Here is a 14,355-nt window from a genome sequence, read left to right on the forward strand (position 1 = left end):
ACCCGCGCATGCTTAATCTGTATTGACAACGTTGGGAGAGGCAATGACCATAGGCCCTGACTGTCCCTGCACATTCTTGCTGAATATGCCAAGAGTACAAGATGCTGATCATTTTTCACCATGCCATTTGGGTAACATTTCCGACCAAACAAAGAGCAGGCTTGTTTCCACTTACTATAAAAGTAATACATTTTCGCTGGGCGCGGTGGCTCATGCCTGTAATCCCAGCACTTTGGGAGGCTGAGACAGGTGGATCACAAGGTCAGGAGACCGAGACCATCCTGGCTAACACGGTGAAACCCCTTCTCTAATAAAAAATACAAAAAATTAGCCAGGCGTGGTGGCAGGTGCCTGTAGTCCCAGCTACTCAGGAGGCTGAGGCAGGAGAATGGTGTGATCCCGGAAGGTGGAGCTTGCAGTGAGCCAAGATCGTGCCACTGCACTCCAGCCTGGGCGACAGAGCGAGACTCTGTCTCAAAAAAAAGTAATACATTTTCCAAGCTCAGTGTTCCTCTTCTGTAACACAGCCCATTGTGTGTGAATACATCCATTATGGATCCTTTGCCTTGCCCTCAGCATAATCATAGGGCATGGGGAACCAATGCGAACAAATGCGGCACTCAGGTACTGCCTTTGTTCTTTAATTCTGATCCAGGAATCTTCTGTCTATTGTCAACATCATAAAACCGGAAGGCTAGCTGGTTAGCTTGCCAAGTAGGGTAAAAATCTCAGACCCCGCAAAGTTCATGAAGGTAAATGCATTTCTTTATCCACTGTCTATAAAAAACTAACCATCCTGCAGAGCCTAGGCACTCTAATAATCAGAGATTATGATTCTCCTGACCCTTAATTATACCTTTGTGATCTCAAAATCCTAAATAAAATTATGATCTGCTTTCCATTCATAATTTTAAGAATTACATGGATAACTAAACACGGGCATTAAAGACCTCAGGTTTCAAAGGTCTTGAGAATGGCAATGGTCTAGTGTAATAAAGAGAGGACCAGTTCAGTGAACTAGTGGGATTTCTAGAATAAATGAGGTTTCCCGATAACCATCAGGGCCAACCATACAGAGGTTAAGACACAGATCAAACTTGTCTTTGCTCCTTGGTTCCCACTTCCCTTTCTGTTATTTTTTTTCCTGAGTTTATAATGGTAACCTGGACTCTATTTGTCTGTGGAAAATGACTTAATAAATGACTTTCCTAGTAAGGACTTCTTGGCAATGTACTATTAGTCTCAATAGCATGAAATTTCAGATTGTGGAGGCAGCATGGGCTCTCAAATACAAAGACACATATTCTATTCACACATAAGAAAAACCCTAACTATAAAATGAACAGATAATAGATTTAAAAAATAAGATTTAATTTTGCCTGTTATAATGTTTACCTATTTAAAATCACACATATATCAGCCTTCCAAAAACACAGAAATCATAAAAATCATTAATAGTTTACACTGTACTTTACCTATGTAAAGCTTTAAAATGTGTAGAGTCATTAGAATCCAATTCCTTATTTAATCTTGAATAATCAATGGAAGATGTCAAGCCTTTCTCAAGCCTGGCAAAAAATTGTTCTTTCTCCTCTTGTTCTTCTAACGTGTCCAATCCCACTCCGAGACTACTATGGTTGAGCTCAGAAACTACTAGTTCTAAATGGAAAGCACAAATATATTTTAGTAATATACAGAATTTTGAAAACATTGATTTGAATGACTCATTTATTGACATTATGTAGTAAATTTTAAAAATTTTACAAATATTTACTCTCACTCACCAAATATGAATTCATATTAATAATACGTAAGGTTTAAAGCTTCTCTAGAATAATTCTAAACCTCTAGGAAGATTTAAATCTGTCTACATGCTTCAGTAAAGGAGGCGTCAAGATAGTTAATTTTTGTAATTCTGAATATAAGCATAACAATTAATAATTTACCAACTCATATCCCTTGCATTTCTTACCATTTGTTTCTAAGCTATCAGTACTTAAGAGAGAGGTTCCACTGCTCTTAAGAAATTGAATCTTTTCAGCAGACTCCTCTTCTATTTCCATAACAGCCTGAGAAGTCTTCTTTGTTTTCAAATAGCTCACATTTGTTCCAAGCAGTCCTAGGTACACAATTTAATACAGATGAAGATTTATGCTCAAAGAATTGTTTTGGCCACTATGACAACACAATAATAATGTTATGCTAATTTTGTGCACAGTAGCTACAAAATAAATCTGCTCTATTAAATAAAAATCCATCAGACCTAACACTCACAAAAGAAAGATTATAATTCTATTTGGTGGCACTGTATCATATTAAATAGAATACTTCAAAGAGTTGCACCATGAGACAAAATTTTTTAAAATTACTTTGAAGTAATTACAAGTACTTAATACAGTATACCATGACACTTTAAAGAGTATCTTCTGCCTTATTCCCTCTGTTCTTTACATTTCTCAGAGAGTTTTTGGTGCTGAACTCTTAACACTATTGGAAATAGACTGTGGGTGGCATGAATTACTGTAACAAAATACAAGGGGGTAAAGTAGGTACAATTAAAAACCTACTAGGTTAGACAGAAGCCTTGGTTAGTGTAAATATCATTTCAAAAAATAGATGGAAATAGTAAAAGCTCTTTCAAGGTCATTATTTCTAAAACAATGGAATCAGTGGCTCACTGCAGAAGAGGTTCTCATGCCAGGTTATGTGCATACTGTTGGGGACGGGAGGGTATTATAGTCTCTCACAGCATTCAGGAATTTGAAATTTTCTCTAAGGCTAATATATATTAAGCATATTAAAAGTTTTTTATGACTGATTAGATATTTGATGATACTAAGAAATTATTATACATATTTCTTAGATATTATTACGGTTATATTTTAAAAAGAGAGTACTTATTTTAAGAGATACTTTGAAATATATGTGGAGAGAACTGATATGCTGTTGGAGATTTGTTTCAGTATAATCCTGAGTGTCAGAAGGTGGAGAACAAGAGAGAATATTGATGAAAAATGATTGACCATGAGTTAATAACAACTGTTGCAGCTAGGCAATGGGTACATGGGAGTATGTGGTACTTATGTATATGTTTGAATTTTTTTATAATAAAAAGTTTCAAAAATGTTCTATGAATCCTGGGTAAAAAAGTATAACTTATGTTTATGTAGCAAAGGTTCTGAGTATTACTTATTTTATTCAAATTTTTTGACAAACTATGTACCTAGAACATTGTTAGTGCCAGCTATACAATGAAGTCCTTTACCATCACGAAGGTTAAAATCTAACAGGAGGAGACAATCAACAGCAAATATTTATGGGTGTCTACTACACACCAGGCATTGTTCTAAATGCTGGGGCTTTATCAGTGAATAAAAAAAACAAAAATCCCTGCTTATTCATGTGATTTGAGGCAGGCAATAAGTAAAATAAATAAGCACATTGCAATTAAATAGTACATTAGAAAACAGTTAAGTGCCAAGAAGAAAAATAAAACAAGAAAGAAGAACAGAGAATGCAGGAATGGAGGGCACTACAACTTTAAATAGGATGGTCAGGAAGGCTTTCACGAGAAGTTAACACGTGAGCTATGGCTTGGTGGGGGTGAGGGACCAATCCACATGAATACATGGGGGAAGAGTGTTTAAGGAGGAGGAAAGCAGTGTACAGCCTCTAAGCCAGGAAAATGCCCAGGCATGTGTGAAGAGAAAGGAGGCCACTGTAGTGATACGGGCATAAGCAAGAGAAACGTAGTCTAAGTTGGGAGGCCAAAAACGTCAGGGTGCAGAACTGGCATGGGTGGTAGCTTAAAGGTCATTAGCTTTTATAACAAGTGAAATGAGAAGCTATTAGAGGAAAGAGGTGGCTATGATGTGGCAGGCAAGATTTTTTTGGTGTAAAGAAGTTTAAGGAACTCGGAAGTCAGGTTATTAGAGGCATTAGCTATGTAGTTAATGTAGTCACCAATAATTAGACAAGAGAATTGGAGACTCACAGTGAAACAGCAGCTAAAATCTTTGAGGAATGAGGAGGAATAACCTGGAGTTCAGTAGATAACTGCAACAAAGAGACATAGTAGATAGGTGGTCTGATAGCAAGGTTCATAAGGAGATTGGAAGAACGGTCTAGAAACAGCAATGAACAATAACCTACTCCTTTTCCAAGTCTAATGGAACAAGAGACGTGGGAAAGAAAACAGTAACCGTTGGAGGTTACTAGAGAAGCAGCAGTATTCACAGAGCAAAGTTAAATGTGAATTACAACTCTGCTTTGAAGGAATTATATAAGATTAATTGGGGGGGTATACCAAGACAGGAAAATCCAAGAATATTTCCATGAGGAAGTAACATTTCTGCTAAGATGTGAAGAAAGACCAGGAAATAATTAGGTGAACTAGGCCAGGGAGACCAGAACAGGCAGGGGACACAGTAGGTACAGAAGCGTGACAATGGGAGGGGCAGGCCACATTTGCAGATGCAAAAAGGCCAGTGAGGCTGGACCCAGATGGTGAGCGTAAGCCTAAGAGGAAATAAGCCCAGAGCAGGAAGTCAATGGTTGGACCGTGCTCGTCCTCATAGGCCAGCACAGGGTCTTGCTCTGTATTCCAAGAGCACTAGAAAAAACTGGTAAAGCTATACAGTATCAAAATTTCCTTATTTTAATAGTATATGTTTGTTGTAAAAAACTGATATATGGAAAAGGTAAATAATTATGAGTAATATTTTTGTTTTTTGCTTTTTAATATTCTTTTGTTCTTTGTTTTCTTCAAAAACCAGAAGACTGAAAATGTGTGCTATAAATATGAAGATTAGAAAAAATATCACTTTTGGTAGAAGGAAGCCTTATTAAGAAGTCACGAATTTTGACTCCAATTTCCTAATTAGTATCCTCTTGGAAAAGGCTAAGAATCAATTTATTTTATGCCTTTCTGTGAATAATGGTTTTACTGGATCAAATAATAACCTCCATAAGTTGTAAAAAATCAAGAGAGAGATCCATAGATGCTTCAAATGAAAAAGTATATGCCAAGGTTGGTGTGCTGTGGTGGCAACATGTCCAGGGTCTCACCCTGGCTCTAAAGCACGACTTGAGGTTGTAGCTCACACTAACCAAGTTCACAAGAGATTAATATAACAGAAACGAAGATCCAGTTTAGTTATTTACAATAAAGAATACAATCAGCAAGAGGATGAGATAGTTTCACCTTCTAAGCCGAACATTTTATTCCTATGGCAACTGGGAAACAAGCAAAATTATAATGTAAAAGCTGCTCACTGTTAATGTTTAATGGTACCTGTCTTAAGATTAATAATGCATTCCTCTTCTCAAGAGGAGTGTTGAATTCTCCCTCAGAAGGTTCTACACTCTTGATACAGGAATCACGTCTTGCCTTTTTATACTAATGCCTAGTATTTAGAACATAATACGAACTCAGTAACCGTTTGCTTGAATCAGGGACCAGGTTATTCCCGTGGGCAGGGAAACCTCCTGCTGTTTAAGCTGACATTGTCAAAGTTTGTTTCTTGACTATCCTTCTTTACTTCTTTTACTAATCAAATCTATTTCTGATACATTTAAAAAAATTATTAATACCATCAATCAGGTTACATGTGAGTATTTTTGGTCTAGGAGCTATTCTTTTCCTGTAGGATTAGGTTGTATATATCTGCTCTGACTCATTATCTTCTAGACAAAAGGCTTTGTGTCCCAAATCTTTGTCAACAATTCCAACAGTACTTCATCTTATAATATCCTTTTCAAGCATTAAAAGCAGGGAGAGTCTAAAACATAATTCTTCACTACAAAGTTCCGCATGTTGCATAAGAATTTATAAAAAAATGCACTGAATTTTTCAATAAGGAATTTCTTTAAACTACAGTATTAAAAAGAACAGAGAAGTAACTGTCAAATCTACTTTAACATGCATTTATTAAACAAATTTATCATTTAATGTTGAGGGTCCGGGGATACAAGGACAAAGAAGTGTTTCCTACCCTCGCAAAGCTCCCAACCGCAGGAGTTGTCCTATAGGTTACAACTATCAACACAATGTGTAAGTGTTACTATGGTGTTCTGACATCAAAATGAAGGAGAAACTAATTGTGACATGAGAGCTAGAAGATAGAGTGAAGGACTGCAAAAAGTGGTGATGCTAGGCTTTATTGGGCAAGAAGGATGAGAGGAAAGGCATTCTAATGGCAAGGAAGCATGAGATAATGCACAGAGGCAGGGAGGCCTATGGTGTTTCCAGGAGATGAGGAATGATTACCTATGGCTAGAGTACACGAGAAGGCAGGGTTCCAGTCAGATCATGCAGAGTCTTAATTATGACATGAATTCAGGCTCAATTTTCATGGGGAGGGGAGGAAACCAAAGGCCCATATGTATATTTTTTCCCTAGAGATACAGAAATTCTATCATTTTACAAAATTGTGCTTAACACTGATCCACAAACGGTGTGAATGTAGGTACTGAAATAGAAGCAGTCGGGGTTGTTTACAGATGTGGCAGTATCATGTATAGTAAACCTGTCAGGCCAGGAGTGGTGGCTTAGGCTTGTAATCTCTGCATTTTGGGAGGCCAAGGTGGGAGGACTGCTTGAGGCAAGTTCGAGATCAGCCTGGCAACACAGTGAGAGACCCTATCTCTACAAGAAATAAAAAAAATTAGCCAGGCATGTTGGCATGTACCTGTAGTCCCAGCTACTCAGAAAGCCGAGGTGGGAAGATTGCTTGAGTCCAGGAGTTTGAAGTTACAATGAACTATGATTGTGTTACTGCCCTTCAGCCTGGGCATATCATATACATATATATGAGACACATATATACATATGGCAGTAAATTTTTTTTCACTACTGTCATTAACAAACTGTGATACCAAAGTCTATAGGTTTGTTAAACTCTTCCCAATGCAATGACATTAATATACTGCCAGAATATCTTATTAAATCACCTTAAATCAATTTATCATTAAACATGATAATAAATATACCTGAATTGTCACCTTGAGTAAATATAAATTATCTCCATGTAAAATAAGCTGATAATGTTATAACGCAGATTCTCAATTACATAATAAATACATAATAAAGTACTGGTTATATGAAAATCAATTCAAACTTCAAAAATCCACACTATTAGTATTATTTTCTGTATATATTTATAGTGAAGTAACAAAATCCAGAAGTCTTGACTGACCCCTTGTGGTCAAATAATTTGAAACTAAAAATCAGCAATATTTACCATCATCTTTAAAATCATCTTCAGTTATCCACCAAGGCACTGTATCTTTCTTCTTCATCTCTTTTTTAGATTGTCTAGCTGTTTTGTCTGAATTTTCAAAAGAATCATCTGAAAGCTGAATTAGATATAAGACATTCAATTTGAAAATACAGTGTAAATTCAAGAATCTCATATTCATCATTAAGCATGTTTCTATTAGTTCGCTCACAGTTCAGCTATCACATAGATAAATAACATTCTCATCAATAACGTATAATTTCACAGCTACAAACATATTTGGCCAAAATAACTTAAAAATCAGACATACATCTCTGAGCATCAATTTCATAATCAAGTAAACCAGGAGAATAACAACAAAGACGTAAAACTTGATCAAGAATTTTTTTCAGCAAAGAAAAAACAGGAGGATACAGTTCTGTCTTCTAGACATTCTCTAGGGTTTAAGAATAAATAATGGCTGAACAAAATTGCATAGCACCACTCTAGAAACAGAATTTCAATATAAGGAAGAACTGAGTTTCAGGGTGTAAAGAAGAGGATGAAATTGACCAAGAAAAATCAGCATTTTTTTTCAGTGATTGATAAACACTTATTTGCTTTTTTCTACTCTTCCAATCCAATTTTTACTACAATCCTAAATCCCATGCTCTAACCTCAGTATCACCCCCCACCACCTTAGCCAATAACTTGGTCACCCTTTTCTCTGAGAAATAAAAACCTTCAAACACCACGCACCTCACTCCACTACTAAACTTACTTGTGAAGGCACTTCTTTCGTCTCTCAGACAACACAATTCTTTCCTCCACTCCAAGCAGAACTTCTCTAGGTTCCTCCTTCCTTGGTTATCCCATTTGATATCTGTATCTTCACTCCCTTCTCTCTCTACTCCCCTCCCTTCCCTCTGATTATACACCTGCTCAGCACTGCATCTCCAGTGCCTAGCATAGTACCGGGCACAATTGCAGAATGAAAAAATGAGCATTCTACTCAACTTTGAAAAAAAAAAGTAGAACAAAACAAAAAAATTCCTTATCCCTACGTCCCTTTTACTCTACCACATTTCCTTGATATACCAACTCCTTGAGTTCACTTAACCCCTTATAATCTGGTTCCCAACCAAAACAGCTCTCCTCCAGGCACCAAAGGCCTCTGAAATGCCACAAATAAAGTACCACTGTCAGTTATCCTCCCTGATCACATCATGGAATTTGCTACTGGTGATCAACTCTTAAACTCTTACTTCTTGAAACTCTCTACCTTGACTTTAGTAGCATCACTTCCTCCGGGTTATTCTTCAGATCTGTGGCTACTCCCCTCCATCTATTTTAATAGCTTTGGCTTTTTGCCCATTTATTTAACAGACTTTTCCAGGACTCAGCTCTTGATCCTTTTTCAATCTCATTCTACATTACTTTTTCTGGAAAAGAAACCAATATTTACTACATGCCTGCTCTATGTCAGGATCTACACTCAGGTTAACTCACTTAATCTTTAAACAACCCGGCAGAAATTTACTCACGGTGAAACTGAAGCTCTAAGAGGCTAAGCAACTTGCTTAAGTTGCTACTGTTCGTAAGTGTTACAAAGTGACATTTAAACCCATGTCTGACTAACTCCTGTCCACTTTCCACTATACTATGTAGTTCCCCAACTAGAATATTGTTATCTGAGTGACCTTTTAAACTTCTAAAATGACAGGGCGCGCGCGCACACACACACACACACACTCTTCCACTTGCCAAACAAACAACTCTACCTCAGTGACTTGAAGAATGTCAATTTAAAAATGTTCAAGAAGAACTTAACTGTCTTCACTAACAAACAGGTAGGAAGACAGGAGGAGGGAAGAAAAAATATTCCTTATCCCATCTGAATTCGTGAAATTAGTTAGCTGCATCACTTTTTACTTACTCTCTAAACTTCAGTATCACCTTGAGGTGTTCCATTTCTCTTTCCTCCCATTTTTTCAATTTATCTGTAACACAGGCATGGTACTACTGACCTTGTAGGGCCATGACAAAGAAGAAAAAAAGAAATGAAGACTTCTAATACATGATAAGTGTTCTTACTTTAAACAACCTTCCACAGTGCTTCCCAGCACTTTCATTAATTATTTTTAATGAATATGATTCATTAAAAATAGAACAAAACAGGCCGGGCGTGGTGGCTCACACCTGTAATCCCAGCACTTTGGGAGGCTGAGGTGGGCGGATCACGAGGTCAGGAGTTTGAGACCAGCCTGACCAACATGGTGAAACCACGTCTCTACTAAAAATACAAAAATTAGCTGGGCGTGGTGGCACATGCCTGTAATCCCAGCTACTCGGGAGGGTGACGCAGGAGAATCACTTGAACCCGGGAGGCAGAGGTTGCAGTGAGCCAAGATTGAGCCACTGCACTCCAGCCTGGGTGACAGAGCAAGGCTCTGTCTCAAAAATAAATAAATAAATAAATAAATAAATATAAAAATAAAATAAATAGAAATAAAACACAACAAAAAAGCTGATTCTCAGATACAACAGTTGTTGGCAAGGATATGGAGAAACTGGAACTCTAGGCTGGGTGTGGTGGCTCACACCTGTAATCCCAGCACTTTGAGAGGCCGAGGCGGGCGGATCACTTGAGGTCAGGTGTTTCGGACCAGACTGGCCAACATGGTGAAACCCCATTTCTACTAAAAGCATAAAAATTAGCTGGGCGTGGTGGCAGGTGCCTGTAATCTCAGCAATTTAGGAGGCTGAGGCATAGGAATTGCTTAAGCCCAGAAGGTAGAAGTTGCAGTCAGCCAAGATTGCACCACAGCACTCCAGCCTGGGCAACAGAGCAAGACTCAGTCTCAAGAAAAAAAAAAAGAAATTGGAACTCTGATAAACTAATACACTACTAGTGGAAATGTAAAATAACACAGTCATTTTAGAAAATAGGCAAACACACAGCTACCATATGATACAGCAATTTCACTCTTTGGCATATACACAAGAGGAACAAAAACACATCCACACAAAAACTTGTACATGATTGTTCATGGCAGCATTGTTTGTAACTGCCAAAAAGTGGAAAGAACCCAGATGTCCGTCAACTGACAGGTGGAAAAACAAAATGTGGTACATCTACACAATGAAATATTACTTAGCCATAAAAAGAAATGAAGTGTTAATACATACTACGACATGGATGAACCTTGAAAACATCATGCTAAGTACAAGAAACCAGACCCAAAGGGCCCCATAATATATAATACAATTTCTATGAAATGTCTGTAACAGGCGAACATTTAGAGACAGAAATCAGCTTAGTAGTTGCCTAAGGCTAGGGAAGGGGGAACAAGGAGATGGAGTAACTGCTAACAGATATGGGATTTCTTTCTGGGGTGATAAAAATTCCTATAATTGATTGTGGTGATGGTTACATAACTCTGAAACCACAGAACTGCACATTTAAAATGGGTGAATTAAATGGTATGTGAATTCCTAAAAAATAAAGATATATAAACTATGTCTTTGAATAAACTGCTTGAACAATAATTTATCAAAGTGAGAAAAGTTAGCATGACTCTAAAATCATGACTTTCACAGTAAAAAAAAAAAAGACACATTGCAACTGAGGATGGATATAAGAGGAAGAGAGACAGAGATAGAAGGGTGGGGGAAGGAGAGTGTTGGAGAATGTGTGTGCTGGAAGGGTGGTAAATGAGGGAAGAATAAAAACATCTTCTAAAAGGCCTGTTCTGCTATCTTTTACAATAAAAATCATTCCTATAAATTTAATTTTCAAAATGTGTCTGTATTTGAAATTTTAAAAAATCAACTTTTCAAATGGTAAATGAAACTTATTCCAAGTGCCTATTACATCTTGACAATCGGTAGATGCTTTTTTTAATCCTTAAAACAATTCTACAAAGAAGGCATTATTTTTCCATGAGACGGATAATGAAAGTGAAGTTTTTTTGTACTACATTAAACTCCCTTTTTTAACAAGAATGTATAACGTATAATAGCTTAAAATGTGACTCTCTTGAATGCTCTACAAGGCCCCTCCATTTATATAAACAGAGTTTTATGCATCGCTTAATTATGGGGATATGTTCTGAGAAATGGGATTTCATCATAGGAGCATCATAGAGTATATTTACACAAACCTAGATGGCTCCATGGTATAGCCTACTCCACACCTAGGCTATATGGTATAGCTTATTGCTCCTAGGTTACAAAGCTATTCAGCATGTACTGTACTGAATCCTGCAGGCAACTGTAACACAATGGCAAACATTTGTGTATCTAAACATAGAAAAGTAAACATATGGTACAAAAGATTAAAAAGATACACCTTTATAGGGCAGCCCCATTATAACCTTACGGAACCATTGTTGTATATGTGGTCTGTTGCTGACCAAAACATCTTTATGAGGTGCATGACTGTACACAGAACGTGGTATAACCATTTAATATACTCATTCAAATATTTATTAAGTATTTATTAGGTACTGTAGATATAGTAGTGAACATGTTGATATATAATAGCAATGAACATAGAGTCATCACATTACAGACCATACATTCTTACAATGGGAAGCAGAAAACAGACCCATACAAGAAAAATAATTAATGTGCTAAGTGCTATAAAAAGAATTAAATACATACTAGATTAAGAAGTGACTTTGTGTTTACCTTTTACTGGATAAACAGAAGAAGCCTCTCTGAAGTGGTGATATTTAAGTTAAGATTTTCACCAGCCAGGTAAAGAGTAAGGGAGAAGCATTATTGGCAGAGGGAACAGTGAGTGCAAAGCTCCTAAGGTGAAATGAGCTTGCAATGTCTGGGAAAGAAAAAAGACCACTGTGGAATAAATAAAGTGGATGAAAGAGGGATATGAAGGCAGTGAGATATGTAAGAGTGAAATCATGAAAGGCTTTAAAACCATGGTAAAGAGTTTTTTTTTTTTTTTTTTTTTTTTTTTCTACATGTGATGGGAGACCAATAGAGTCTTTTACTGGGGAGGAACAGAGTCTGACTGCAGTGTGGTGAAACGAATGCTGGACCATGAGTTGGGAACTGCTGCAATAGCCCAGTTGAGATGATGGCACTGAACTAGCAGTGGCAGAAAAGGGACAGAGCTAGAGGGATGATGGGAATTCAGAGTTTGGTGATGGACTAACTGTATCTTCGAGATGACAGAATTGAAGGATGAGTCTTTTGAGACAAATTTGACAATATAGCTTTTAAAAATATAAACTTACCTCTTTCATAAACTGTTCAAACTCTTCATCTAGCTCTTCTTGGGAACAGTTAGCCATAGTCAACAATTTTGACCTCCCAAAGTAAACATTCTAAAGTACCTCAAACATTGGAAACACTAAATGACAAAAGACATAAACATCTTTTGAGGAAATCCATCAGATCATGAACACGACCAGACGTAAACTTCGGACATCTGTTATGATTCAGTATATATGCACAATTTTTTTTAACCAGTAAGAGCTAGTCAAGAGATTCCTAATTCATTAAGCAAACTGATTTGGAAAAGCAGCTTTGACAAGATGTCTTGTACTCAACGTTCAGAATTATGTTTTCATCTGTTAACATCCAATTGTTAAAGAGTGGTCTCTACAATATTTCCCAAACCTATGTTTGTGTGCATGTGTTAATTAGTACCTCTCAAACACAAACCAGGTCCTCACAGGGAATCTTAAAAAACTATAAGTTAGCAAATCCAAAGGACTGTTTCTTTCTTGCAAAGCACACGACAGAGTTTGTGCTGCCTTATCACTCGGCTCGTTATTTTACCAATCCATAGTAATAGTTTCGTAAAGCAGACTGCATAGTTTCGTAAAGCAGACTGTATCCAGATACGGGGATGTTTCAAAATATACACAAATAGAATTTAGTAAGAATTAGTAATTTAGTCAAAATACTTAAAGAATACTTAAAGTTAATGGAGTACACAAAACAGTACTATGTTTCTTTTGAAGCGAGGGAAGACCGACAAAAATTATGCGCTGAACACAAGCAGAATCCAGTGATTTGCAACGGAAAGCGTTCCCCTAGACACCTAATGAACCCAACCTTGGGTCGACCCCCAGCTCCTGAACTCCCTAGAGCAGCTCAAATCCCAGCTTTCTTCTGTAGAGATGGGGGAGGGGAAGAGGGCTTGCAGACCCAGACAATACCCTCCCCATCGTGCAGAATAACACCTCTTCCCCTCATTAGCACTTTCGATCAGTTCAGGGTAAGTGCGGTTAAGGTCTTGGCCTGAATAGCTTGGTCAGGGGTGAGCTCCACTAAAAGCTTCTCAAGCCTGGCTGCGACCCCGTCCCCAGAAGCGCGGGTTCGGGAATTGGAGGGAAGAAAAAGCCGCATTTGCCGTGGGCTCCGGGCGGAGAAAGGGAATCACCTGGAAAACTAAAGCCCTTCGCTCGAGTATGAAGCACGGCCTCGACCAGGGCGATTTGGGTGGGAAACCAGCGTTCACACCTTACCACCTACCTCTGCCTCTGAATTCCGCGCTTTCCCGGAAGGTCTGTGCGGGTCCACCAGTTGTCAGGGTAACAGACTTCAGCTGCCGGGTTCTGGAGTCACATGACCCGGGCTGGTCACGTGGGCCGTGGGTTTCCCAATGCCTTTACAAGCGAAGGTCGGAATAACCACGGCTGAGAAAGACACTCTAGTGGCTAAACCTTCGGTGCTGCAGTAAAATGCCTTTCCTTCCCTGGCTTTCCCTACGTTCCTTAGAAAAGGGGACAGCGGCAAACCGGTTACTGGAGAAGCGAGACGGAGGCTTCCAGCGGGCTTGGAGGGCGCGGTGGTTGTAGGCCAGCCCGTGGCTTTCTGGGAAATGTAGTTTAGCTCCCCTGGTCCTTGTGTTTCCGCCCTCCGCATCTTCGCCTCCCGTCTTCCCCACACTTGTCATTCGAGCGCTCTGTTTTTCCAACGGGCAATTTTGAAGAGATTGAATTTCTTGGATTTCTTTGGCCTGCAAAGACCTGTGTAGGCGTTGTGAGAGAAACACAAACCTGTGAGGAAAAAAACTGTCGTTTAGATGGGGACTCTGTTCCACCACCTAGTGGGCAAGAAATCGAAAATACGCAAACAGCAAGATTCTTATTAAGTTATTGCT

The 14,355-nt window shown here is 38.2% G+C and overlaps 1 protein-coding gene across 6 annotated transcripts in view; it reads right to left on the reverse strand.

The window, feature by feature from the left end:
* CEP162 (centrosomal protein 162) overlaps window positions 1–14,064 on the reverse strand; it is a 102,778-nt gene extending 88,714 nt beyond the window's left edge. Inside the window, exons 1-5 of one of the 6 annotated variants that reach the window (XM_019030232.4) lie at window positions 13,725–14,064; window positions 12,479–12,594; window positions 7,242–7,356; window positions 1,973–2,119; window positions 1,476–1,659 (exon numbers count right to left, since the gene is read on the reverse strand). In XM_019030232.4, the coding sequence (XP_018885777.3) occupies window positions 1,476–1,659; window positions 1,973–2,119; window positions 7,242–7,356; window positions 12,479–12,535 (503 nt within the window). In that variant the 5' untranslated portion in view covers window positions 12,536–12,594; window positions 13,725–14,064. Of the gene's footprint in view, window positions 1–1,475; window positions 1,660–1,972; window positions 2,120–7,241; window positions 7,357–9,153; window positions 9,245–12,478; window positions 12,595–13,720 lie in introns of those variants that run through there. The other 5 variants (XM_055391982.2, XM_055391985.2, XM_063707756.1 and 2 more) reach the window with 5 other exon arrangements.
* Window positions 14,065–14,355: the final 291 nt, after the last annotated feature.

This window comes from Gorilla gorilla, chromosome 5 (genome assembly GCF_029281585.2).
Source record: "Gorilla gorilla gorilla isolate KB3781 chromosome 5, NHGRI_mGorGor1-v2.1_pri, whole genome shotgun sequence".
NCBI classification, from domain to species: Eukaryota; Metazoa; Chordata; class Mammalia; order Primates; family Hominidae; genus Gorilla; species Gorilla gorilla.